At 42.9% G+C, this 25,136-nt stretch overlaps 1 protein-coding gene across 8 annotated transcripts in view; it reads left to right on the forward strand.

The window, feature by feature from the left end:
• Window positions 1-25,136, forward strand: part of ARMC1 (armadillo repeat containing 1) — a 38,885-nt gene that overhangs the window by 8,035 nt on the left and 5,714 nt on the right. For 4 of the 8 annotated variants that reach the window (XM_055286229.2, XM_055286225.2, XM_063643266.1 and 1 more), the window contains exons 2-4: window positions 7,336-7,553; window positions 12,396-12,487; window positions 19,605-19,794. In XM_055286229.2, coding sequence (XP_055142204.1) covers window positions 7,371-7,553; window positions 12,396-12,487; window positions 19,605-19,794 — 465 coding nt within the window. In that variant the 5' untranslated portion in view covers window positions 7,336-7,370. Of the gene's footprint in view, window positions 1-12; window positions 113-5,846; window positions 6,058-7,335; window positions 7,554-12,395; window positions 12,488-19,604; window positions 19,795-25,136 lie in introns of those variants that run through there. The other 4 variants (XM_063643267.1, XM_055286227.2, XM_063643268.1 and 1 more) reach the window with 3 other exon arrangements.

The following is a 25,136-nucleotide window of genomic DNA, read 5'->3' on the forward strand; positions in this document are numbered from 1 at the left end:
GCTTTTTAACAGGAACCTTTAAGTGACCAGAGCGCTCATTAAAGGATGAGAAATATTCTTTGTCATAGAATGATTTGTTTGTCCAAGTTGAACTAAACAAGAGAAAGTAAAGGTATAAAAAGTTTTTTCACATTTTCATCATTTGTTAGTGAAGCTATGGTCTTTATTTGTTTGTTTGTTTGTTTTTGTTTTTTTTTTTTTTTTTTTTTTTTTTTTTTTTTTTTTGGAGATGGAGTCTGGCTCTGTCGCCCAGGCTGGAGTGCAGTGGCTCGATGTCTGCTCACTGCAAGCTCCGCCTCCCGGGTTCACGCCATTCTCCTGCCTCAGCCTCCCGAATAGCTGGGACTACAGGCGCTCGCCACCACGCCTGGCTAATTTTTTTGTATTTTTAGTAGAGACAGGGTTTCACTGTGTTAGCCAGGATGGTCTCGATCTCCTGACCTCGTGATCCGCCCACCTCGGCCTTCCAAAGTGCTGGGGTTACAGGCGTGAGCCACCGCGCCCGGCCTATTTTTTATTTTGTTTTTGAGACGGAGTATCACTCTGTCGCTCAGGCTGGAGTTCAGTGGCACGATCTTGGCTCACTGCAACCTCCGCCTCCCAGGTTCAAGCGATTCTCCTGCCTCAACCTCTGGAGTAGCAGAGGCCTTGGCCTCCCGAAGTGCTGGGATTACAGGCGTGAGCCACTGTGCCTGGCGTCTTGTAGAGTTTTATTATTATTATTATTATTATTATTATTATTTTTTTTTTTTTTTTTTGAGGCGGAGTCTCGCTCTGCCGCCCAGGCTGGAGTGCAGTGGCGCGATCTCGGCTCACTGCAAGCTCCGCCTCCCGGGTTCACGCCATTCTCCTGCCTCAGCCTCTCCGAGTAGCTGGGACTACAGGCGCCTGCCACCACGCCCGGCTAATTTTTTGTATTTTTTAGTAGAGATGGGGTTTCACCGTGGTCTCGATCTCCTGACCTCGTGATCCGCCCGCCTCGGCCTCCCAAAGTGCTGGGATTACAAGCGTGAGCCACCGCGCCCGGCCTATTATTATTATTATTATTATTATTATTATTATTATTATTATTTTGAGACGGTATCTCGCTCTGTTGCCCAGGCTGGAGTGCAGTGGCACAATCTCGGCTCACTGCAAGTTCCGCCTCCTGCTTTCACGCCATTCTCCTGACCCAGCCTCCCGAATAGCTGAGACTACAGGCGCCCGCCACCACGCCCGGCTAATTTTTTGTATTTTTAGTAGAGACGGAGTTTCACTGTGTGAGCCAGGATGGTCTCAATCACCTGACCTCATGATCCGCCCGCCTCGGCCTCCCAAATTTTATTATTATTATTTTGAGATGAGCTGTCACTCTGTCGAGCTTCCAGGCTCAGGTGATCCTCCCACCTCAGCTTTTGTATTTTTAGTAGAGATGGGGTTTTGCCATGTTGCCCAGGCTGGTCTTGAATTTCTAGGCTCAAGAGATCCACCTCCCTGGGCCTCCCCAAGTGCTTGGATTACCGGCTTGAGCCATGGCACCTAGCCATCTTACAGAGCTTTAGAGCTTAGCGTTTTATTCATATGTTCATAGACATGTTTAAAAGAGATGCATTTGTACACCAGCATAAAGTTTTAGTGGCTCTTTTGTTTTGGCAGCAGAAATCACCTGGTATGTTTATTAAAATAAGTACTGGGCTCTCTCTCCAAATACTCCTATTTAGGATGGGGATAGAGCCTAGGTCTTTGCATTTTAACAATAATCCCAGTTTATTCTGTTCAGGTCCCCACTTCTTGGTGTTAGCATTTTAGATAAAACACAACTAGAGAAAAACTTACTGTCTTTTGAACTTAATGCAGTACTCATTGTAGAAGAAGGTAGGAAGGTTTTTTTTTTTTTTTAACACATTATGTTATGGTTTATTGGTTACTGTAAAATTGCTCAGATCAATATATTTCAGATTATTTAACAATTCTTCTCACGCCTGTAGTCCCAGCACTTTGGGAGGCTGAGGTGGGCGGATCACCTGTCAGGAGTTGGAGACCAGCCTGACCAACGTGGCAAAACCCCGTCTCTACTAAAAAATACAAAAATTAGCCGGACGTGGTGGTGCATGCCTGTAGTCCCAGATACTTGGGAGGGTGAGGGATGAGAATAGCTTGAACCTGGGTGGTGGAGGTTGCAGTGAGCTAAGATCGCACCACTGTACTCCAGCCTGGGTGACAGAGTAAGAGTATGTCTTGATAAACAAATCAAAAATCCAATTCTTTTGGCCAGTGCAGTGGCTTATGCCTGTAATCCCAGCACTTTGGGAACCTGAGGCGCACAGATTGCTTGAGCCCAGGAGTTTGAGACCAGCCCAGGCAACACAATGAAACCCTGTCTCTACAAAAAATACAAAAATTAACTGGTTATGGTGGCATATGCCTATAGTCTCAGCTACTCGGGAGGCTGTGGTGGGAGGATAGCTTGAGCCTGGGAGGTGGAGACTGCAGCTCACTCTGTCGAGCTCCCAGGCTCAGGTGATCCTCCCACCTCAGTTTTGTATTTTTAGTAGAGATGGGGTTTTGCCATGTTGCCCAGGCTGGTCTTGAACTTCTGGCTCAAGAGATCCACCCCCCTGGGCCTCCCAAAGTGCTTGGATTACCGGCCTGGGCCATGGCACCTGACCAACTTACAGAGTTTTAGAGCTTAGCGTTTTATTCATATGTTCATAGCCAGGTTTGAAAGACATGCATTTATACACCAGCATAAAGTTTTAGTGGCTCTGCCACTGTCATCCAGCCTGGGCAACAGAGCGAGACCCTATCTCAAAAATAAAATAAAAATTATTTTGCACTTTGTCAAATTGGGCATATAGTGGGTAGGATAGACTGAATCCTGAAATATTCATTTAAAATCATTTTTTCCAACCTATGAAGATAGACTATTTTTTTTAAGAGACAGGGTCTTGCTATGTTGTCCATGCTGTAGTAAAGTGGCTGTGCACAGGCAAGATCATAGCACACTGTAGACTTGAACTCTGGCCTCAAGCAGTCTCCTGCCTCAGACTCCTGAGTTACTGCACCCAGCAAAGGCAGACATTTTTATCAAACAGCTTGAGTGTTTGTGTGAAGTTGATAAAATTAACACAGAAACATAATATGTGTCTAATACATGATTGGGGTTAGAGTTGTAACTTTTGTTTATCTGTTTTCAATTTCCTAACTGTTCTATTGTTATCTCATAAAATCTGCTTTGTGAACTCTGCAATCCACAGAAATATTGATCATTTAACAGAATTCAAGCAATGGCCAGGCGCGGTGGCTCACGCCTGTAATCCCAGCACTTTGGGAGGCCGAGGAGGGCTCGCCTGAGGTCAGGAGTTCAAGACCAGCCTGGCCAACATGGTGAAACCCCCGTCTCTACTAAAAATCAAACATTAGCTGGGCATGGTGGCAGGCACCTGTAGTCCCAGCTACTTGGGAGGCTGAGGCAGGAGAATTGCTTGAACCTGAGAGGCGGAGGTTGCGATAAGCCAAAATCACGCCACGCCACTCCAGCCTGGGTGACAGAGCGAGACCCTGTCCCAAAAAAAAAATTCAAGCAATGTGGTAGTTAGAAATGGATGTCAGAGTAACATGATATCATCAAAAATATCAAAGTAAGAAAAATGAGTCTTAACTGTGAGGAGTTCTCTCCTGAAGTTTTACATAAAACCCTTCTAATTTGAGGGATAAATCACAGCTTCTGTCAGCTTTTCTTGCCCTCCTTTAAATGCCATGGGAAATGCAGTGACCACAGTTTCTGCCTCTGTTATACAGTAAACCCATGACAATTGTCTGATTCAACCAAGCATGAATCGAAAATATTGTACAATATTCTCAGGATTTGAAACCTGTGGCTACAGAGCACCAACTGCATTAGCTAAGGTCTTTAATGGATCCTGTGCAGATGCTGATTTGAGTCCACTCCTTATCAGTGCTCTTTGAAGATTGGAAGATTTTTTGTTTGTGTTTTTTTTTTTTTTTTAGACAGAGTCTGGCACTGTTGCCCAGGCTGGAGTGCAATGGCGCTATCTCGGCCCACTGCAACCTCTGCCTCCCGGGTTCAAGCGATTCTCCTGCCTCAGCTTCCTAAGTAGCTGAGATTACAGGCGCTTGCCACCATGCCCAGCTAATTTTTGTATTTTTAGTAGAGACGGAGTTTCACCATGCTGGCCAGGCTGGTCACAAACTCCTGACCTCAGGCGATCCGCCCGCCTTGGCCTCCCAAAGTATTGGGATTACAGGTGTGAGTCACTGCGCCCGGCCGAAGATTACAAGTTTTAGTTGTTTTACTTTTTGTTCATCCCAAAGGAACAGGAAAGCTATGTATATTTTTTTCAGTATAGTTCCTACTAAATCGTTATCTAATGGCTCCTTGAATGAGAATGGAACTCTCCAGTTTCAAGGCCAGTGTTGTATGCAAAAGGCCAACACCTAGAGTGTTTGGTTCTTTTTTCCCTGATTTATTTTAAAACATTTTATTGTAAATTGGTAATTTATAGTTGTATATATTTATGGGGTACAAAATGATGTTATGATTCATGAATATAAAGTGGAGCAATTAAATCAAGTTAGTTAACATATCTATCACTTCATACTTATTTTTTGTGGTGAGACCACTTGAAATTTACTCACAGCAATTTTTTTTTCTGTTTTACTTTTGAGACAGAGTCTAGCTCTATTGCCCGGGCTGGAGTGCAGTGGCATGATCTCGGCTCACTGCAACCTCCACCTCCCAAGTTCAAGCAATTCTCTGGCCTCAGCCTCCCGAGTAGCTGGGATTCCAGGTTTGCGCCACCATTCTTGGCTAATTTTTGTATTTTTAGTAGAGGTGACGTTTCACCATATTGGTCAGGCTGGTCTGAAACTCCTGGCTTCAGGTGATCCACCCGCTTTGTCCTCTCAAAGTGCTGGGATTACAGGCATAAGTCACCACACCTGGCAACTCATAGCCATTTTAAGACCTAGAATACACTGTTTTGTTTTGATTTTTTTTTGAGACGGAGTCTTGCTGTGTTTCCTAGGCTGGAGTGCAGTGGTGCAATCTCGGCTCACTGTAACCTCCACCTCCCAAGTTCAAGCGATTCTCCTGCCTCAGCCTCCCGAGTAGCTGGGATTACAGGTGCCCGCCACCACGCCCAGCTAATTTTTGTACTTTTAGTAGAGACGGGGTTTCACCATGATGGTCAGGCTGGTCTCGAACTCCTGACCTCATGATCCGCCTGCCTCGGCCTCCCAAAGTGCTGGGATTGTAGGTGTGAGCCACCGCGCCCATCTGGAATACGCTATCATTAACTATAGTCACCATGTTGTGCAATAGATATAAAAAAAAAAAACCCTCACTTATTCCTACTACAACTTTGTATCCTTTGATTCTCATCTCCTCATTTTGCCTATCCCCCAGCCTTTTACCACCATTCTATTCTCTGCTGCTGAGTTCTATTGTTTTAGATTCAACAGTTAAGCAACAACATGCAGCATTTCTCTTTCTGTGCCTAGTTTACTTCATTTAGCATAATGTTCTCCAGTTCTGTCCATGTTGTCACAAGTGACAGAATTTCCTTCTTTTTTAAGGTGAATAGTACTCCATTGTGTCATTGTGTATGTATATCACATTTTCTTTTTTTTTTTGAGATGGAGTCTCACCCTGTCACCCAGGCTGTAGTGCAATGGTGCGATCTCGGCTCACTGCAACCTCTACTTCCCAGGTTCAATCAGTTCTCCCTGCCTCAGCCTCCTGAGTAGCTGAGATTACAGGCACCCACCACCATGCCCAGCTAGTTTTTGTATTTTTTCTAGAGACGGGGTTTCACCATGTTGACCAGGCTGGTCTCGAACTCCTGACCTCAGGTGATCCATCCGCCTCGGCCTCCCAAAGTGCTGGGATTACAGGCGTGAGCCACTGTGCCCGGCCGATGTGCTGATTTTTTTTGTTTGCTTGTTTTGAGACAGAGTTTTGCTCGTGCAATGGCGCAATCTCAGCTCACTGCAATCTCCGCCTCCTGGGTTCAATCACTTCTCCTGCCTCAGCCTCCTGAATAGCTAGGATTACAGGTGGGTGCCACCACCCCGGCTAATTTTGTGTTTTTAGTAGAGACAGGGTTTCACCATGTTGGCCAGGCTGATCTCGAACTCCTGACCTCAGGAGATCTGCCTGCCTTGGCCTCCCAAAGTGCTGGGATTACAGGCGTGAGCCACCATGCCTGGCCGAAATACTGATTTTAGAACGAAAGTATGAGGCCGGACATGGTGGCTCATGCCTGTAATCCCAGCATTTTGGGAGGCTGAGGTGGGCAGATCATTTGAGGTCAGGAGTTTGAGACCAGCCTGACCAACATGGTGAAACCTAGTCTCTACTAAAAATACAAAAAAAAAAAAAAAAAAAAAAAAAAGCCGGGCGTGGCTAGGAGGCTGAGGCAGGAGAATTGCTTGAACAGGGAGGCGGAGGTTGTAGTGAGCTGAGGTTGCGCCACTGCACTCCAGCCTGGGTGACAGAATGAGACTCTGTCTCGGAAAAAACAAAACAAGGAAAACGAAGTATGCAAAGTGGAAAGACTGCTGATGAGTTTAGGAAATGGTAAATAATATTTTAGGGTAGTTCTATGCTAACTAGATTTTGTGATGTGGGGCAAATTATTGAACTTCTCTATGACTGTCTCCTCATCTGGCAAATGAATTATGTCAAATTCTATTTCATTCTTCCTATTTTTGCTTTTCTGTTAGGCAGTAGAATATGGCATAATCAGATGGACAGATGTATTTAGATTCAGTCTAGATTCACTATGATCTTTCACACTCTACTGGCCTGAGCTACAGGCTAAATACCTTTCCTGTCTTCTTGATTTACAGACTTCTGCCTCCTTTTTCCAAGGGCATTTTATTCTTTGTAGATAGAGTATGCTAGGTTTTTGTTCCTTGGTGAATGAGAAAGCTGTAAACTAGCCACTTTTCCCTCAGGCACTTGTTTTAGGGCTAGCAATAGTCTAGAGGATAAAAAGCACTGGCAATATTAACAGTTTTGGAAGTATAGCAAAGCTTACTAGCTTGAACTGTAAAGATCTTTATTGTGATTTTATTGTTAAAATATGTATGCTAAAATATAATTTGTTGGAATATTGAGGATAACATATGTTCTTTAAACACTGCACACAAAGTTTTCCAGTCATCTTCATTTTACTTTTCTCAAACTGTACAGTTGCCGATTTCTAAGTTTTTGTGTGATTTAGTTTTAGTTACCTGATTCTTTCTAAACGTGTTGTAATCCTGGTTATTTCACAAGTGCCGTAATATACCTCAGCAGCCTAGAACTAATTCTGCAAACCTTTTCTACAGAATTTAAGATTTTATTCATGTGCCTGGCATAGAAGATGAATTCTTCCACCTCCACCATGAGTGAAGAGCCTGATGCTCTATCGGTAGTTAACCAGTTACGGGATCTAGCAGCAGATCCATTAAACAGAAGAGCCATTGTCCAGGATCAGGGATGTCTGCCTGGCCTTATTTTATTTATGGACCACCCCAACCCTCCAGTCGTCCACTCCGCTTTGCTTGTAAGTTGCCTTTAGTAATTTCAATCTCTGTTTTATTTTTGCAATTAAGGAGAGAATTTGGAAAAAGTGCTAGATGACATGGTAAAAAAACTGAAAGAGAGCAAATTAATAGTTTGTATTTACGTATGTACAAACATATGTATGTGTGGTCTGTGGTCTGTTTACACCAGTGGTAACATGCTACATTGTTTTTATTCTTTTTTTTTTTTTTTTGAGTCATCTAGGCCTGGAGTACACTGTGGCAGGATCTTAGTTCACTGCAATCTCCACCTCCTGGGCTTAAACCATCCTCCCCCACCTCAGCCTCCCGAGTAGCTGGAATGATAGGCACACACCACCCTGCCAGGCAAATTTTTGATATTTTGTAGAGATAGGGTTTCGCCATGTTGGCCAGGCTGGTCTCAAACTCCTGAGCTCAAGTGATCCTTCCACTTCGGCCTCCCAAAGGGTTGGAATTACAGCTGTGAGTCACCATGGCTGGCCGTATTTTTATTCTTTAATACAAATTGTAGCATACTCCATGCATGGAATGCTCTACCACTTCCTTTTCATTTAACAATCTTGAGGACTGGATCATATACACATAGACACTCAAAGAGGCACTTATTTTGTTTTTATTTTATAACAGGTTTTTAAGATGTAAGCACATAGCATCATATAATTCACTCATTTAAAGTATACAATTAAGTGGTTTTAGTATATTCACAGAGTTGTGTCACTATCACCGCAACTTTTTATTTTTATTATAACTAAATTTTTTTTTTTTTTTAAGTAGAGATAGGATGTAGCTGTGTTAACTAGGCTTGTCTCAAACTCCTGGCCTCAAGTGATTCTTCTACCTGGACCTCTCAAAGTGCTTAGATTACAGATGTGAGTCACTGTGCCCGGCCCACCACAACTTTTTATCTATTGCTTCCCAGACCCCAACACACCCTATCCCTAAGCAACTACTAATCTACTTTTTGTATGTCTATATTTGCCTATTCTGGCAAAAATGCCTATATATTTTGCATATAAATAGGGCCAGGTGTGGTGGCTCACTCCTGTAATCCCAGCACTTTGGGAGGCCAAGGTGGGTGGATCACCTGAGGTCAGGAATTCAACACCAGCTTGGCCAATGTGGTGAAACTCTGTCTCTACTAAAAATACAAAAAAATTAGCCAGGCGTGGTGGTGAGTGCCTGAAATCCCAGCTACTCAGGAGGCTGAGGCAGGAGAATCCCTTGAACCCAGGAGGCAGAGGTTGCAGTGAGCCAAGATTGTGCCATTGCACTTGAGCCTGGGCAACAAGAGCGAAACTCCGTCTCAAAAAAAAAAAAAGTTGTTAAAAATTTAATGTTATGGAAATTTTATCTATTGTCCTTTACTTAAGGACTCATGATAAATTCCCCATTTAGTCTAATTTCACAAGTTTGTACAGAAGGCATATAGGCTTTTCCTTTCGGAAAAAATTTTCTATTTCGCCTTTACAGAATGAAGTTTAGCAGTCAAAAAAGACGTTGGTATAAGAGAACAGTAGTAACAAATGGGAAAAATGGCACAGCCCCCAGTCTGGGTTCTATTTCAATAAGAAATGCAGTAAGGATGAGAAGAAAGAGGGGGTTGGTCTGTAGATAGGGACTTGGGGCTAAAGGAAGTCTTTTTTTTTTTTTTAATAGACTAGAACATGTCTAAGTTCAGAGGGCAAGGGCTACTAGAATGGGAGAGGTTTGAGGGGAAGGCTCTCATAATTGCAGAAAATAGGAAAGATTTGCTAACTGAGGAGAATGATAAAGTTGTTCAGCAGTGTTGAGGGGCTGATTAGTTTGGTAATACTGAATCGATATGATTCAGGCCTGCTGTAGGCTCGAAGAGCCAATAGTTGGATTTGTCCAGAGTTGTAACTTGGCCAGGTTAAGTTGGGCAGAATGATTGGGCAAGGGAGTTTAGGATCTTGGCAGGATTGGTTGAAATGATATATAGTAGGTACTAGGCTGACTAGGAAGGGAAGTATAAAGTCATGGAGGGACAGAGCTAAGGAGAGGGATCAGTGAGTGAAAGTTCCCAAGAAGCTGAAGAAAATATTTTTTTGTTGTTGTTTTTTCTGTTTTTGAGACAGTTTTGCTCTTGCTGCCCAGGCTGGAGAGCAATGGCGCGATCTTGGCTCGCTGCAACCTCCGCCTCCTGGGTTCCGCGATTTTCCTGCCTCAGCCTTCTGAGTAGCTAGAATTACAGGCCCGCACCATCACACGTGGCTAATTTTTGTATTTTTAGTAGAGACGGTTTTTCACCATGTTGGCCAGGCTAGTCTCGAACTCATGACCTCAGGTGATCTGCCTGTCTTGGCCTCTCAAAGTGCTGAAATTATAGGCGTGAGCCACCATGCCTGGCCATCAGGTGTGTTGTTTTTATGATTTCCTTTTTTTTGTCACTGTTAGCTTATTAGTATACACTTTTGTTTTTATTTTATTTAGTGGTTGCTGTAGGTTTTACAGTATGCGTCTTTAACTACTTACAGCCTACCTTTAAATGAATCATACCCTTAACATGTAGTGTAAGAATCACACAAGAGTATATTTCCATTTCTTTCTCCCATCTTTTATGCTATTTTTGTCATACATTTTACTTCTACATATGTTTAAAAACCTACAGTGTATATATTTTTGCTTTAAACAGTCAATTATCTTTTAAAGAGATTAAAAATTTAAAAATTTTTTTTTTTTTTTTGAGATGGAGTCTTGCTCTGTCACCTAGGCTGGAGTGCAGTGGCGTGATCTCAGCTCACTGCAACTTCTGCCTCCCGGGTTCAAGTGATTCTTCTGCCTCAGCCTCCCTAGCAGCTGAGATTACAGGTGCATGTCAGCATGCCTGGCTAATTTTTGTATTTTTAGTAGAGACGGGGTTTCGCCATGTTGGCCAGGCTGATCTTGAACTCCTGAGCTCAGGTGATCTGCCCCCACTCAGTTTCCCAAAGTACTGGAATTACAGGCGTGAGCCACCATGCCTAGCAAAAAAAGGTCTTTTATATTTACCTTCATTTTTACATTTCTGGTGTTCTTTATTCCCCAATATAGATTCATTTTCGTTTTTTGGGTTTTGTTTTGAAACAGGGTCTTGGCTGGGCGTGGTGCGTCATGCCTGTAATCCCAGCATTTTGGGAGGCCGAGGCAGGTAGATCACCTGAGGCCAGGAGTTCAAGACCAGCCTGGCCAACATGGCAAAAAGCCGTCATTACTAAAAATACAAAAATTAGCCAGGCGTGGTGGCTGGCGCCTGTAATCCCAGCTACTCAGGAGGCTGAGGCAAGAGAATCGCTTGAACCTGGGGGTCAGAGGTTGCAGTAGACCGAGTTTGTGCCACTTCACTCCAGCCTGGGCGAAAGAACAAAAACTCCATCACAAAAAAAAAAGAGAAAAAAAAAAAACATTTTGCTCTGTTGTCTTCTGGCACATATGGTTTCTAATAAGAAAACTGCCGTAATTCTTGTTCTTCCCTTATATAATGCCTTTTTCTGGCTTCTTCTGGAACTTTATTAGTGATTTTCAGCAAATAATTATGATGTCTTTGATATGGATGGTGGTTTTTTTTGTTTTTTTTTGGTTATTTTGTTTTTGAGATGCAGTCTTGCTCTGTCGCCCAGGCTGGAGTGCAGTGGTGTGATCTCGGCTCACTGCAACCTCCGCCTCCTGGGTTCAAGCGATTCTCCTGCCTCAGCCTCCCAAGTAGCTGGGATTACAGGTGCGGGCCATCATGCCCGGCTAATTTTTGTACTTTTAGTAGAAACGGAGTTTTGCTGTGTTGGCCAGGCTCGTCTCGAGCTCCTGACCTTAAGTGATCCGCCTGCCTTGGCCTCCCAAAGTGCTAGGATTACAGTCGTGAGCCACTCAGCACCCAGCATTTTTTTTTTATTTTTGAGATGGGGTCTCGCTCTGTTGCCCAGGCTGGAGTGCAGCGGCTCGATCTTGGCTCACTGCAACCTCTGTCTCCCCGGTTCAAGCAATTCTTCTGCCTCAGCCTCCCGAGTAGCTGGGATTACAGGCGCCTGCCACCATGCCCAGCTAATTTTTGTATTTTTAGTAGAGATGGGATTTCACCATGTTGGTCAGGCTGGCCTCTAACCCCTGACCTCGTGACCCACCCGTCTCGGCCTCCCAAGGTGCTGGGATTACAGGTGTGAGCCGCCTTGGCTTTTTTTTTTTTTTTTTTTTTTTAATTTTTTTTGGGACGGAGTCTTGCTGTCGCCATGCTGGAGTGCGGTGGCTTGATCTCAGCTCACTGCAACCTCCGCCTCCCGGGTTCAAGCAATTCTCCTCCCTCAGCCTTCCAAGTAGCTGGGACTACAGGCACATGCTACCACATCCAGCTAATTTTTGTATTTTTAGTAGAGGTGAGGTTTCACCATGTTGGCCAGGATGGTCTTGATCTGCCCGCCTCAGCCTCCCAAAGTGCTGGGATTACAGGTGTGAGCCACTGCGCCCACACCGCCCGCCCCCCCCTTTTTTTTCTTTTGAGGCACAGTCACTCTGTCATTCAGCTTGGAGTGCAATGGCGCAATCACAGCTCACTTCCCCACTAAATGGAGTATAGTTCCATTCCTGTCAAGTGGTGAAAGTAAAACCAGAACAACCTAGTTTTGACCTTGTGACTAAGTTAGGAACCTTCATTTCAAAGAGTAGATCAGCTACTACAGCTCAAAGGATATTTCTTCCCTCAGGAATAATTCTGAATCATCTCATTTAAAGGATTTTATTCTAAAAACAAAAACCTATTTTCTCCTTTTTTGTTTCCTTGCAGTAAGTTAGTAGTAGTTTCAGTTTTGAATAGTCTGGACAGACGAATTAACTTATTACTTTTTCTGCTGTAGGCTCTTCGATACTTGGCAGAATGCCGTGCAAACAGAGAAAAGATGAAAGGAGAACTGGGTATGATGTTGAGCTTACAAAATGTTATACAGAAGTAAGTACAATAGACAGTGTCTCATTTATTTATATACTTACTTATGTTACTTACTTACAGGGCCTCACTATGTTGCCCATGCTGGGTTCAAGTGATCCTTCCACCTTGGCTTTCCAAAGTGCTGGAATTATAGGCATGATTACTACTATTATTGGATTACTATGTTTTAATGTCCTGTAGTTAACTTTTTAATCATTTAGCTGGCTGAGGGAGGAGAACTGCTGGAACCTGGGAGGTGGAGGTTGCAGTGAACTGAGATCGCGCCATTGCACTCTAGCCTGGGCAACAGAGCAAGATTCCATCTCAAAAAAAAAAAAATTTCAATTTTAGGTAGAGAAAAATTACAAATTATTGAAGAAGTAATTTATTACTGTAGGAAAATGGTAAAACTGTGGAACTATAAAATAAGGAAGTTAAGATGGTGCTGGTAGAAGCATTTAATATTTCATACATGCTGGGCATGATGGCTCATGCCTGAAATCTCAGCAATTTGGGAGGCCAAGGCAGGCGGATCACTTGTGGCCAGGAGCTCAAGACCAGCCTGGCCAACGTGGTGAAATCTCGTTTCTACTAAAAATACAAAAATTAGCTTGGTGTGGTGGCACATGCCTGTAATCCCAGCTACTCGGGAGGCTGAGGCAGGAGAATCGCTTGAACCTGGGAGGTGGAGATTGCAGTGAGCTGAGATCCCACCACTGTACTCTAGCCTGGGCAACAGAGCGAGACTGTGTCTCAAAAAATAAAATTTATATAACCATTGTTGCTAATCTCTCATCTGTAACTGCTTTGTTTATCTAAGTAGAAAGAAGCATGTGTGACTCTCTAGATATAGTTTTGTAGTAAATTCTTAAGTTTATAATTAAAATAGCGCGAGTAGCCTCAGTAGCTATACTGGCAATCGTAAGCATGCATACCCCCACTTTGCACATTGTTAATATGAATATGTATACTTGGCTATTTCTCCCCTCATCCTGTTGCTGCTAATGTGGAAGCCACTAGAACTGGTTTATAAGAGAATTAAGCCCTAAAGCCCTAAGGAATCCACTGGATATAATGGATTATCTTCTGTGCAATGTATCTGGAATGGTTTCAGCTCTATACTATCCTTGGAGTAATTGAGAAAATAATAACTGGGTTTTTTTGTTTGTTTGGTTAGTTTTTTGAGACAGAGTCTCGCTCTGTTGCTGAGGCTAGAGTGCAGTGGTATGATCATGGCTCACTGCAGCCTCAACCTCCCAAGCTCCAGCTATTCTCCCACCTCATCCTCCCAGGTAGCTGGGACTACAGACATGTGCCATTATACCTGGCTAATTTTTTAATTATTTTGTAGAGACATGGTCTCACTATGTTGCCTAGGCTGCTGTCCTGGGATCAAGCAATCCTTCTGCCTCAGCCTCCCAAAGTGCTGGAATTACAGGCATGAGCCATCACACCCTGCCCAGATAGTTGTGTGTGTGTTTTTTAAATGGAACTAAATTCTTTTACAGGACCTCAGTTCAGAAAGGATGCTAGAGAAGTGATTAGTCAGAGGGATAGAAGCAGTGATTAACCAGGAAGAGGAGGGCTGGTTTAAGGATGATGACAACAGAAGCATCTTCCTTTTTTTCTGAAACGGGTCTAGTATGGTAATCAATAGCAACATGTGGCAATTTAAATTAATTAAAATTAATAGCAGGGAGTGGTGGCTCACACCTGTAATCCCAGCACTTTGGGAGGCAGGTGGATCACCTGAGGTAGGGAGTTCGAGGCCAGCCTGGCCAACATGGTGAAACCCCATCTCTACCAAAAATATAAAAATTAGCCAGGTGTGGTGGCAGGCACCTGTAATACCAGCTACTCAGGAGGCTGAAGCAGGAGAATCACTTGAACTCGGGAGGCAGAGGTTGCAGTGAGCCAAGATCGCATCACTGCACTCTAGCCTGGGTGACAGAATGAGACTCCCTCTCAAAAAAAACAAAAAAATAATAATAGTAATAATTAATTAAAATTAAAAACTCAGCTCCTCATTCACATTTGCCATATTCCAAGTGTTTAGTCATGTGGCTAGTGACACTATTTCCATCATCTCAGAAAGTTCTGATGTAGAGTGCTGCTCTAAAATTTTTCTTGTCTTTTTTTTTTTTTTTTTTTTGAGACCAGGTCTCACTATGTCACCTTGGCTGATATGATGTTAGCTCAGTGCAACCTCTGCCTCATGGGCTCAAGTAATCCTCCTGCCTTAGCCTCCTGAGCAGCAGGGACTTAGGCCGTCATGTCCTGCTAATTTTTTTTTTTTTTTTTTTTTTTGAGTCTCATCCTGTTGCCCAGGCTGGAGTGCAATGGCGCGATCTTGGTTCACTGCAACCTCTGCCTCCTGGGCTCAAGCAGTTCTCCTGCCTCAGCCTCCCAAGTACCTGGGATTACAGGCGCCCACCAGCATGCCTGGCTAATTTTTGTGCTTTTAGTAGAGACAGGATTTCACCATGTTGGCCAGGCTGATTTTGAACTCCTGACCTCAGGTGATCCGCCCGTCTCAGCCTCCCAAAGTACTGGGATTACAGGTGTGAGTCACTGTGCCTTGCCTAATTTTTGTATTTTTTTGTAGAGATGGGGTCTCGACATGTTGCCTAGACTGGTTTCGAACTCCTGGACTCAAGTGATCCTCCTATCTCGGCCTCCCAACATGCTGGGATTACAGGTGTGAGCCACTGTGCCCAGCTGCTCTAAAATTTCTTTTTTTTCTTTTTGAGACAAAGTCTCACTCTCACCCAGGCTTGAGTGCAATGTCTGTGATCTCAGCTTACTGCAATCTCTTCCTCCTGGTTTCAAGTGATTCTCCTGTCTCAGCCTCCCGAGTACCTGGGACTACAGGTGCGCCATGCCGCACCCATCTAATTTTTGCATTTTTAGTAGAGACGGAGTCTCACCATGTTGGCCAGGCTGGTCTCGAACTTGTGGCCTCAGGTGATCCACCTGCACTCGGCCTCCCTATAAGTGCCGGGATTACAGGCGTGAATCACCACCCCTGGCATGCTCTAAAATTTCTTTGCTTAACTGCTTCTAGGGCTTTTTTTGTTTTGGATTATTTTTGTTTCATGGACTATTTTCCTAACAGATTTTACTGGCGAGTTACTAAGTCAAAGATGTAAATATCTTTGTCTTTGTATCCCTGTTAATTGTTTTCAAATGATACCTATGATGCTTTTACCAGCAGTTGCCTTTTTTTTTGGTTTGTTTTTTGTGAGATGGAGTCTCGCTCTGTAGCCCAGGCTGGAGTGCAGTGGCGCCATCTCGGCTTGCTGCAACCTCCGCCTCCCGGGTTCAAGCGATTCTCCTGCCTCAATCTCCCAAGAAACTGGGACTACAGGTACGTGCCACCACGCCCGGCTAATTTTTTGTATTTTTAGTAGAAACGGGGTTTCACCGCATTAGCCAGGATGGTCTCGGTCTCCTGACCTCATGATCCGCCCACCTTGGCCTCCCAAAGTGCTGGGATTACAGGTGTGAACCACTGCGCCCGGCCCGATAGTTGCCTTTTTATTAGATTTTTTCCAAACACTGGGATAGTTTCTTGACATCGTGGTTCTCCTTCCCTGTTTAATTTGAAATCAACTTTAAAAACAGTTTAAATGGCTGTGTTGAGACTGATAGAAAATGGATGGTTTGGGTGGGGACATAATTCCACTGAAACTGATTTGGAAAACTTTTTACTTGGATTTTTCTGGTGAGACGCTTTACATTAGGTTCTTTTTTTTTCTTTTTTTTGAGACAGAGTCTTACCCTGTCACCCAGGCTGGAATGCAGTGGTCCAGTCTTGGCTCACTGCAAGCTCCGCCTCCCAGGTTCACGCCATTCTCCTGCCTTGGCCTCCCGAGTAGCTGGGACTACAGGCGCCCGCCACCACGCCCGGCTAATTTTTTGTATTTTTAGCAGAGATGGTGTTTCACCGTATTAGCCAGGATGGTCTCAAACTCCTGACTTTGTGATCCGCCCGCCTCGGCCTCTCAAAGTGCTGGGATTACAGACGTGAGCCACTGCACCCGGCCTTACATTAGGTTCTTATAGGGATTAATGGCTGGGCACCATGGCTCATGCCGGTAATCTCAGCACTTTGGGAGGCTGAGGTGGGCGTATCACGAGGTCAGGAGTTTGAGACCAGCCTGACCAACATGGTGAAACCCCGTCTCTGCTAAAAATATAAAAATTAGCCAGGCATGGTGGTACGTACCTGTAATCCCAGCTACTCATGGGGCTGAGACAGGAAAATCGCTTGAACCCGGGAGGCGGAGGTTGCAGTGAGCTGAGATTGTGCCACTGCACTCCAGCCTGGGTGACAGAGTGAGACTCTGTCCACCCCCTGCTCCCTGCCGAAAAAAGGATTAATTAGTATACTGCCTTAATTGGCTAAGAACTACTGTTACAGTTTTTATGCAAAACAGAAAGATAATTTATGTTTTAGCATTTTAATATTTTTTGTCACTATTGCTTCATTAAGAAGCATATTAAACAGTTTTGAAATAATCCAGGTTTTCAAAAAATGTATGACAGTTATTAGTTGCATGTTTTATTGTGTGTTATGATTCATTTTTTAGTTGATGCAAAACTATTGACAATGGAAAGGAGTAACAAAAATACAATTTTTCTTTCTTTCTTCTTCTCCTTTTTTTTTTTTTTTTTTTTTTTGTTTTTGAGATGGAGTCTTGCCCTTGTCGCCCATGCTGGAGTGTGCAGTGGCATGATCTCGGCCCACTGCAACCTCCGCCTCCCGGGTTCAAGCGATTCTCCTGCCTCCACCACCTGAGTAGCTGGGATTACAGGCACCCACCACCACACCTGGCTACTTTATTTTATTTTATTTTATTTATTTATTTTTTCTTTTTGAGAGGGAGCCTCATTCTGTCACCCAGGCTGGCATGCAGTCACTGCAACCTCCATCTCCCAGGTCCAAGTGATTCTCCTGCTTCAGCCTCCTGAGTAGCTGGGATTACAGACGCCTGCCACCACGTCTGGCTAATTTTTGTACTTTTTTAGTAGAGACGAGGTTTCACCATGTTGGCCAGGCTGGTCTTGAACTCCTAACCTCGGGTGATCCACCCACCTCAGCCTCACAAAGTGTTGGGATTACAGGCATGAGCCACTGTACCCGGCTCTGTTTTTTTTTTTTTTTTAACTTAAATTCATAAGTTTCTCTAATCATTGTCTCTTCATGCTCTTTATAACTTGTTCTTGGCTAATATTTAAAATATCTGAGAACTGCAGTGACTTTTCAATAAACTCTAAAACAGCTATCAATAAAAATGCTGAAGCCACTAATACAAATTAGTCTTTTTGATAGGTTCCTATAACACATGGCTAAAGTCACCGGAAGTAACTTATCTCTGTGGTCAACAGTGGCCCAGAAAAGCACTTGATATAGTAATTGAGTGTCTGGAATACTGTCACATTATCACCCCTGGAATTAAAGCTCTAAGTAGCTGGAACATATACAACCTGAGTATCTGAAATTGAAGTATTCCTACTCATTCAATAAATAACTTGCAAACATTTTTGTTAGGTTCTATGGAAGGTACAAAAGGGATACCTTCCTCTTCTTAAAGAGTTCATATACTTATAAAAGAAATAGAAAATTAAGATCAGTAGTATAAGTACAAGCATAGTACTCTGAATGCAAAGGGAGAATTGGGTTATTAGGTAGAGGTGTTATATAGAAGGTATTGGTCAAGCTGAGCCTTCAAGCATTGAAATAAGAGTTGGAAAGTCCTGCAGTCTGGGTGAAGCTCTTCCAGCTGAGGAAAGACCTGAACAAAACTTAAGGGTAGAAAGCATTCTAGAACAAAGAACATATAAAAATGCATGGTCTTCGTAGGAGATGGCCAAGTGTCATAGTCAACCCAAAGAATAATAGAAGGACAAAATGAGCTGATGGAGGTAGCCAAGTGGGCCAGATTTTAAGGCCTGGAGTGTACATTAAAGGGTTTGGACTTAGTTGAGCCCATTGATAGGTGAAATGAGGATTCTTTTCTTACAGTTACATGTACTTACTCTTTGTTCAGTTCCACTAATAAGAGCCATTAGACTGTGCTGTCCAGTGTGGTTAGCCACTCACTCTGTTTGGCAATTTAAATTAATTAAAGGTAAATTAAATTTTTTTATTTGCACTAGCCACATTTCAAGTGCACAGTAGCCTCTTGTGAGTGGAGAGTGCAGTTATAGGACATTTCTGTCATTGCAGAAATATTATTGGACAGCACAGACCCCTAGATGTTGATGTGAGGATCTGTAGTAGGATTTAAAAGCTGAAGAATGAAAACTTTTGTTAGAGCTGTGGTTTTATGATAAATACATAATTTGTAATATGTAAGAAATGTAAATTAAAAAACAATTGGTTTCAACATACAAAGAAATCTTGAAATTAGTTGATAGTATGAATGATCCTTTTCCAATTTGGTTTCTGCTTTTGGATTTTTATATGTTGTATTTTCTTAAAAGTCAAGGTACTTTCAAATTGAGAGTTGAATGTTAGTGATAATACAGGAACATGTTACAACCTGATCTTGTTAGTTGATTTTGTATTTAATTATTTTTATTAAACGTGTGTGGTTTTTCTTTTTTTGAGATGGAGTCTCCCTCTGTCACCCAGGCTGGAGCCCAGTGGTGTGATCTGAGCTCGCTGCAACTTCTGCCTCCCGGGTTCAAGCGATTCTCCTCTCTCAGACTTCTGAGTAGTTGGGATTACAGGCATGCACCACTACACCCAGCTAATTTTTGTATTTTAGTAGAGATGGGGTTTCACTATGTTGGTCAGGCTTGAACTCCTGACCTCAAGTGATCCACCTGCCTTGGCCTCCCAAAGTGCTGGGATTACAGGCATGAGCCACTGTGCCTGGCCAAATGTGTTTTTATACCTCTATAGTGTGGATTTTGAATCTCAATGAGCCACGAGTTTAAAATGAAATTAAAAGATTATTATAGACAAGATGCTTTTTCTACATTATTGATTATTCTAGGATTCACTGCTATTGCTTTTAAATTGAACAAGGCATTAGAGTAAAAGAAACAAGGCTCCTTTTAGTGGAGAAATAAAATTACAGAATCAGTAGAAGTGACAAGACTAATTATATATGTGTTTCTTTTCAAGAACTACAACTCCAGGGGAAACAAAACTTCTGGCCTCTGAAATCTATGACATTCTTCAGTCCTCCAATATGGCAGATGGTGATAGTTTTAATGAGATGAATTCACGTCGAAGGAAAGCTCAGTTTTTTCTGGGAACTACAAACAAACGTGCCAAAACAGTGGTTTTGCATATAGATGGCCTTGATGATACGGTAAGGTCTGTTAGATGGGAAAGAGAAATCATGTTTACTAAATAGTTTCTTCAGTGCCACTTGCTAACAGTCTTTGAGAATAAATCTCGATATCAGTATTTTACTGATAAAAAGGGTCATTTTGTGCTAAAGAGGTCAGTTAATCATAGGATATAAGAATTTAGAATATGTATGTCCCTAATAATAGAACATCGAAATATATGAAGTAAAACTTAGAGAAATGGGGAGAAATAGAAAAATCCACAGTTAGAGATTTTAACACAACTCTCTCAATACAAGAAGCATACAGAAAATCAGTAAGGATATAGAAGACTCAAGTAATGCTATCAACCAATTTAACCTAATTTTTATTTTATTTTATTTATTTATTTTTTATATATTTTTTGAGATGGAGTCTCACTCTGTCACCCAGGCTGGAGCACAGTGGTGCAATCTTGGCTCATTGCAACCTCCGCCTCCCGGGTTCAGGTGTCTCTGCTGCCTCAGCCTCCCAAGTAGCTGGAATTACAAGTGTGCACCACCATGCCCGGCTAATTTTTGTATTTTTAGTAGAGGTGGGGTTTCACCATGTTGGCCAGGCTGGTCTCAACTCCTGACCTCAGGTGGTCCGCCTGCCTCAGCCTCCCAAAGTGCTCGATTACAGAGATGAGCCACCGTGCCCGGCCCAAAGCATGTTCTTTGAGCACAGTGAATGCAAATTAGAAATCAGTAACAGAAAGATATCTCAAAAATATTCCCCACATTTGTAAAACTAAGTGACACATTTCTCTTCCTTTTCTTTTCTTTTTTCAGGGACAGGGTCTTGTTCTGTGGCCCAGGCTGGAATGCAGTGGCACAATCATAGTCTACTGCAGCCTCGAACTCCTGAGCTCAAGTAATCTTTCTGCCTCAGCCTCCTGGGTAGCTGGGACCACAGACCTGTGCCACCATGCCTCGCTAATTTTTAAGTTTTTGCAGAGATGGAGTCTTGCTGTGTCGCCAGGTCTTAGACTCCTGGCCTCAACCAATCCTCTTGCCTCAACCCAGCAAACAGCTCGGATCATAGGCATGAACCACTGCACCTAGCTAAATAGCACATTTCTAGAGTAATCTATGAGTCAGTAAATAAAAGAGAAATTAGCATTTTGAACTGAATAAAAATGAAAGTGAACTGAATAAAAATGAAAGTGTAGGCCAGGTGCGGTGGCTCACACCTGTAATCCCAGCACTTCGGGAGGCCAAGGGGGATGGATCATGAGATCAGGAGTTTGAGACCAGCCTGGCCAACATAGTGAAACCCCATCTCTACTAAAAATACAAAAATTAGCCGGGCATGGTGGTGCGCCTGTAGTCCCAGCTACTTGGGAGGCTGAGGCAGGAGAATCACTTGAACCCAGGAGGTGGAGGTTGTGGTGAGCCGAGATCGTACCACTGCACTCTAGCCTGAGTGACAGAGTGAGACTGCTTCTCAAAAAAAAAAAAAAAAAGTGAAAGTGTAATAAAAGTGAAAGTGATATATACATGAAAGTGTAGCTGAAATTTGTTGGAAGTAGTTAAACAAAGTTTAAAGTGGAAATTCATTAGCTCCAGATGCCTGTTTATATACAAAAAAGAAAGGGTATCAAGTCAGTGACTTAAGCTTCTACCTTAAGAAAATAGAAGCAGCTGAAGGGGATCACTGGATCCCAAGAGTTCAAGGTTATAGTGATCTGTGATCATGTCACTACACATTCCTGCATAGGCAACAAAAACCCTGTCTCAGAAAAAAAAAGAAACTAGAAAAAGAAGAACAAATTAAAGCTACAACAAGCAGAAGAGAAGAAACAAGAAAGATCAGGGAAATGAAAAACAATAGAGAAAAACCAGAGAAATCAAAAGCTGGTGTTTGACATGATTGTTAAAATTGGTAAGCCTCTAGTCAAACAGATCAAGAATAAAAGAGAAAAGTCATAAATTATCAATATCAGAAATGAGAGAGGATACCACTATAGATCCTACAGACACCAAAAGGATAAGTTAGGGCCAGGCACGGTGGCTTACGCCTGTAATGCCAGCACTTTGGGAGGCTGAGGCAGGTGGATCACTTGAGGTCAGGAGTTTGAGACCAGCCTGGCCAGCATGGTAAAATCCCATCTCTACTAAAAATACAAAAATTAGCCAGGTGTGATGGTGCAGGCCTGTAATCCCAGCTACATGGGAGGCTGAGGCAGGAGAATCGCTTGAACCCAGGAGGCAGAGGTTGCAGTGAGTGGAGATCACGCCACTGCACTCCAGCCTGGGTGACAGAGCAAGACTCCATCTTAAAAAAAAAAAAAAGGATAAGTGAATATTTTAAATACCTTTATGCCAATAAATTTCATAATGTAGATGAAACAGGTTTCATGAAAGACACAGATGACCGAAGCTCACTCAAGAAGAAACAGATGACCCAATTAGTTGTATATCTACTAAAGAAATTGAATTTGTAGCTAAAAATCATGCCATAAATAAAACTTCAAGCCCAGATAGAAGCATGTTTTCTAGTGTCTGGAAATCATTGGTTTTTTAATTTTTTTTTTTTTTTTGAGACAGGGTTTTGCTCTTGTTGCCCAGGCTGGAGTGCAATGGCACAATCTTGGCTCACTGCAATCTCCACCTCCCGGGTTCAAGCCTTTCTCCTGCCTCAGCCTCCCAAGCAGCTGGGATTACAGGTGCCCGCCACCACACCCAGCTAATTTTTTTGTATTTAGTAGAGACGGGGTTTCGCCATGTTGGCCAGGCTGGTCTTGAACTCCTTACCTCAGGTAATCCACCTGCCTTGGTGTCCCAAAGTGCTGGGATTACAGGCATGAGCCACTGCAGCCAGCCTTAAATTTTATTTTGTCAGCTGGGCGCAGTGGGTCACGCCTATAATCCCAGCACTTTGGGAGGCCGAGGCAGGTGGATCACAAGGTCAGGAGTTCAAGACCAGCCTGGCCAATATGGTGAAACCCCGTCTCTACTAAAGATACAAAAAATTAGCGGGGCATGGTGGTGCACGCCTATAATCCCACCTACTCAGGAGGTTGAGGCAGGAGAATCGCTTGAACCTGGAAGGCGGAGGTTGCAGTGAGCCAAGATTGCACCATTGCACTCCAGCCTGGGCGACAGGGTGAGATCCTGTCACACACACAAAAAAATTTTTATTTTGTCTATATTTTTAGTTGTTTAATTCTAGAGGCTAAATCTGGTCCCTGTTAATCCATCTGGACTGCAGCTGGAAGTTCCCCTGAAGTTACCTTGCACAGAGATAAGTTATATAACTTTACATATGTAGGGGTAGCAGTTGGTAGATTACCACTTACCTCTTTAGCAATGCCAGGTAGGTTACATTAGATTTTTCACAGCTTTTTTCTTTTTTTTTTTTTTTTTGAGACAGTCTTGCTCTGTCCCCCAGGCTGGAGTGCAGTGTCATGATCTCGGCTCACTGCAACCTTTGCCTCCCAGGTTCAAATGATTCTCCTGCGTCATCCTCCCAAGTAGCTGGGACTACAGGTGCCCGCCACCGTGCCTATCTAATTTTTGTGTTTTTAGTAGAGATGGGGTTTCCCCATATTGGCCAGGCTGGTCTCGAACTCCTGACCTTGTGATCCACCCGCCTTGGCCTCCCAAAGTGTTGGGATTACAGGCGTTGAGCCATGGCGCCTGGCCCACATCTTTTTCTAGTTGTGTTTAGGTGCTTAGCCTCAGGATATAGGGTTTAGTAAATAAGCTTGAGAAGAAGCCTTCCATATGCATATTGTCAGACCCAGATCAGTTCACAGCTATCTTACTGGAAGCGGGGTCACAAGACAATTTCTAGAAAGCAAGTTCTGATAAAGGTAGATTGATTCACTGGAAGATCTTAAGATATATAAAATATCTCCAATACCATGTGTTTGATTTTAATGAATAAAATAATAGAGTTTCTTTTTAAAGCTAGCACAAATCAAATAATAAAACCCAGCAAAGCACACACAAAAATATAGGCTAGCCAGGTGTGGTGGCACATGCCTGTAATCTCAGTTATATGGGAGGCTAAGGCAGGAAGATTGCTAGAGCCCAAGGGTTCAAGACCAGCCTAGTCAACATAGCGAGATTCGGTCTCAAAAAAAAAAAAAAAAAAAAAAAACCAAACAAACAAATATATAGGCCAGTATATAGTAAAAACATGATTACCAAAGTCCAAAATGAAATATTAGCAAGTTAACTCTAGAACTGTACTATCATGTTAACTTTTTTTGGTGACATAGCCTGGCACTAGTGATAAGTTTATTCCATCAATTCTCTCATTTGTTTCTGACAGCACAGAGAGATGTATATCTTCTTTCTTTATTTTTTTTGAGACAGAGTCTCACTCTGTCGCCCAGGCTGGAGTTCAGTGTGACACAATCTTGGCTCATTGCAACGTCCGCCTCCCAGGTTCAAGCAATTCTCCTGCCTCAGCCTCCCAAGTAGCTGGGATTAAAGATGCCCACCACCATGCCCGGCCAATTTTTTTGTATTTTTATAGAGATGGGGTTTCACTATGTTGGCCGGTCTGGTTTTGAACTCCTGACCTCACGTGATCTGCCTGCCTTGCCCTCCCAAAGTGCTAGGTTATAATAGAAGGGGAAGTTGAGTTTAGAATGGTCAAATAACTTAACTGTTTGCTCTATCTATGTAACTTTAGCTTAGTCAACATTTTTTGGACTAGGTAGTGTGACTTCAGAATTGAACTTTTTTTTTTTTTTTTTTTTTTTTTTTTGAGACAGTGTTGCTCTTTTGCCCAGGCTGGAGTGAAGTGGCATGATCTCAGCTCACTGCAACCTCCACCCCCTGGGTTCAAGTAATTCTTGTGTCTCAGCCTCCCAAGTAGCTGGGATTACAGGCACCCGCCACCATGCCTGGTTAATTTTTTTGTATTTTTAGTAGAGACAGGGTTTTGCCATGTTGGCCAGGCTGGTCTTGAACTCCTGACCTCAGGTGATCCACCTGCCTTGGCCTCACAAAGTGCTAGGATTACAAGTGTGAGCCACCGCTCCTGGCCCAGAATCGAACTTTTAATCACAATATTATAATTTCCTAGAAACAATCTAGTTTTATCCTGGAGTTGTAAATATGATTTAACATAGTGAAATATTTTAGTATGATATCAGTAAGTCAATAATTTGATAATTTGCTATTGATATAGCTGTAAATATAGAAAATCCAGGAGAATGATCTGAAATTTCTTAAAAATATTTAAAAAATCCAGTGACATTATTAAATATATGGAAATCAGTTACTTCTTAAAAGGAGAAAAGTAGTTTTACTCTCCCAAACAAAACAAACAGCTAGGAAGAGTGCAGGGGTATTTTTTCTTTTTTTCTTTTTGTTTTTTTAAA

Source organism: Symphalangus syndactylus, chromosome 7, assembly GCF_028878055.3.
Source record: "Symphalangus syndactylus isolate Jambi chromosome 7, NHGRI_mSymSyn1-v2.1_pri, whole genome shotgun sequence".
NCBI lineage: Eukaryota > Metazoa > Chordata > Mammalia > Primates > Hylobatidae > Symphalangus > Symphalangus syndactylus.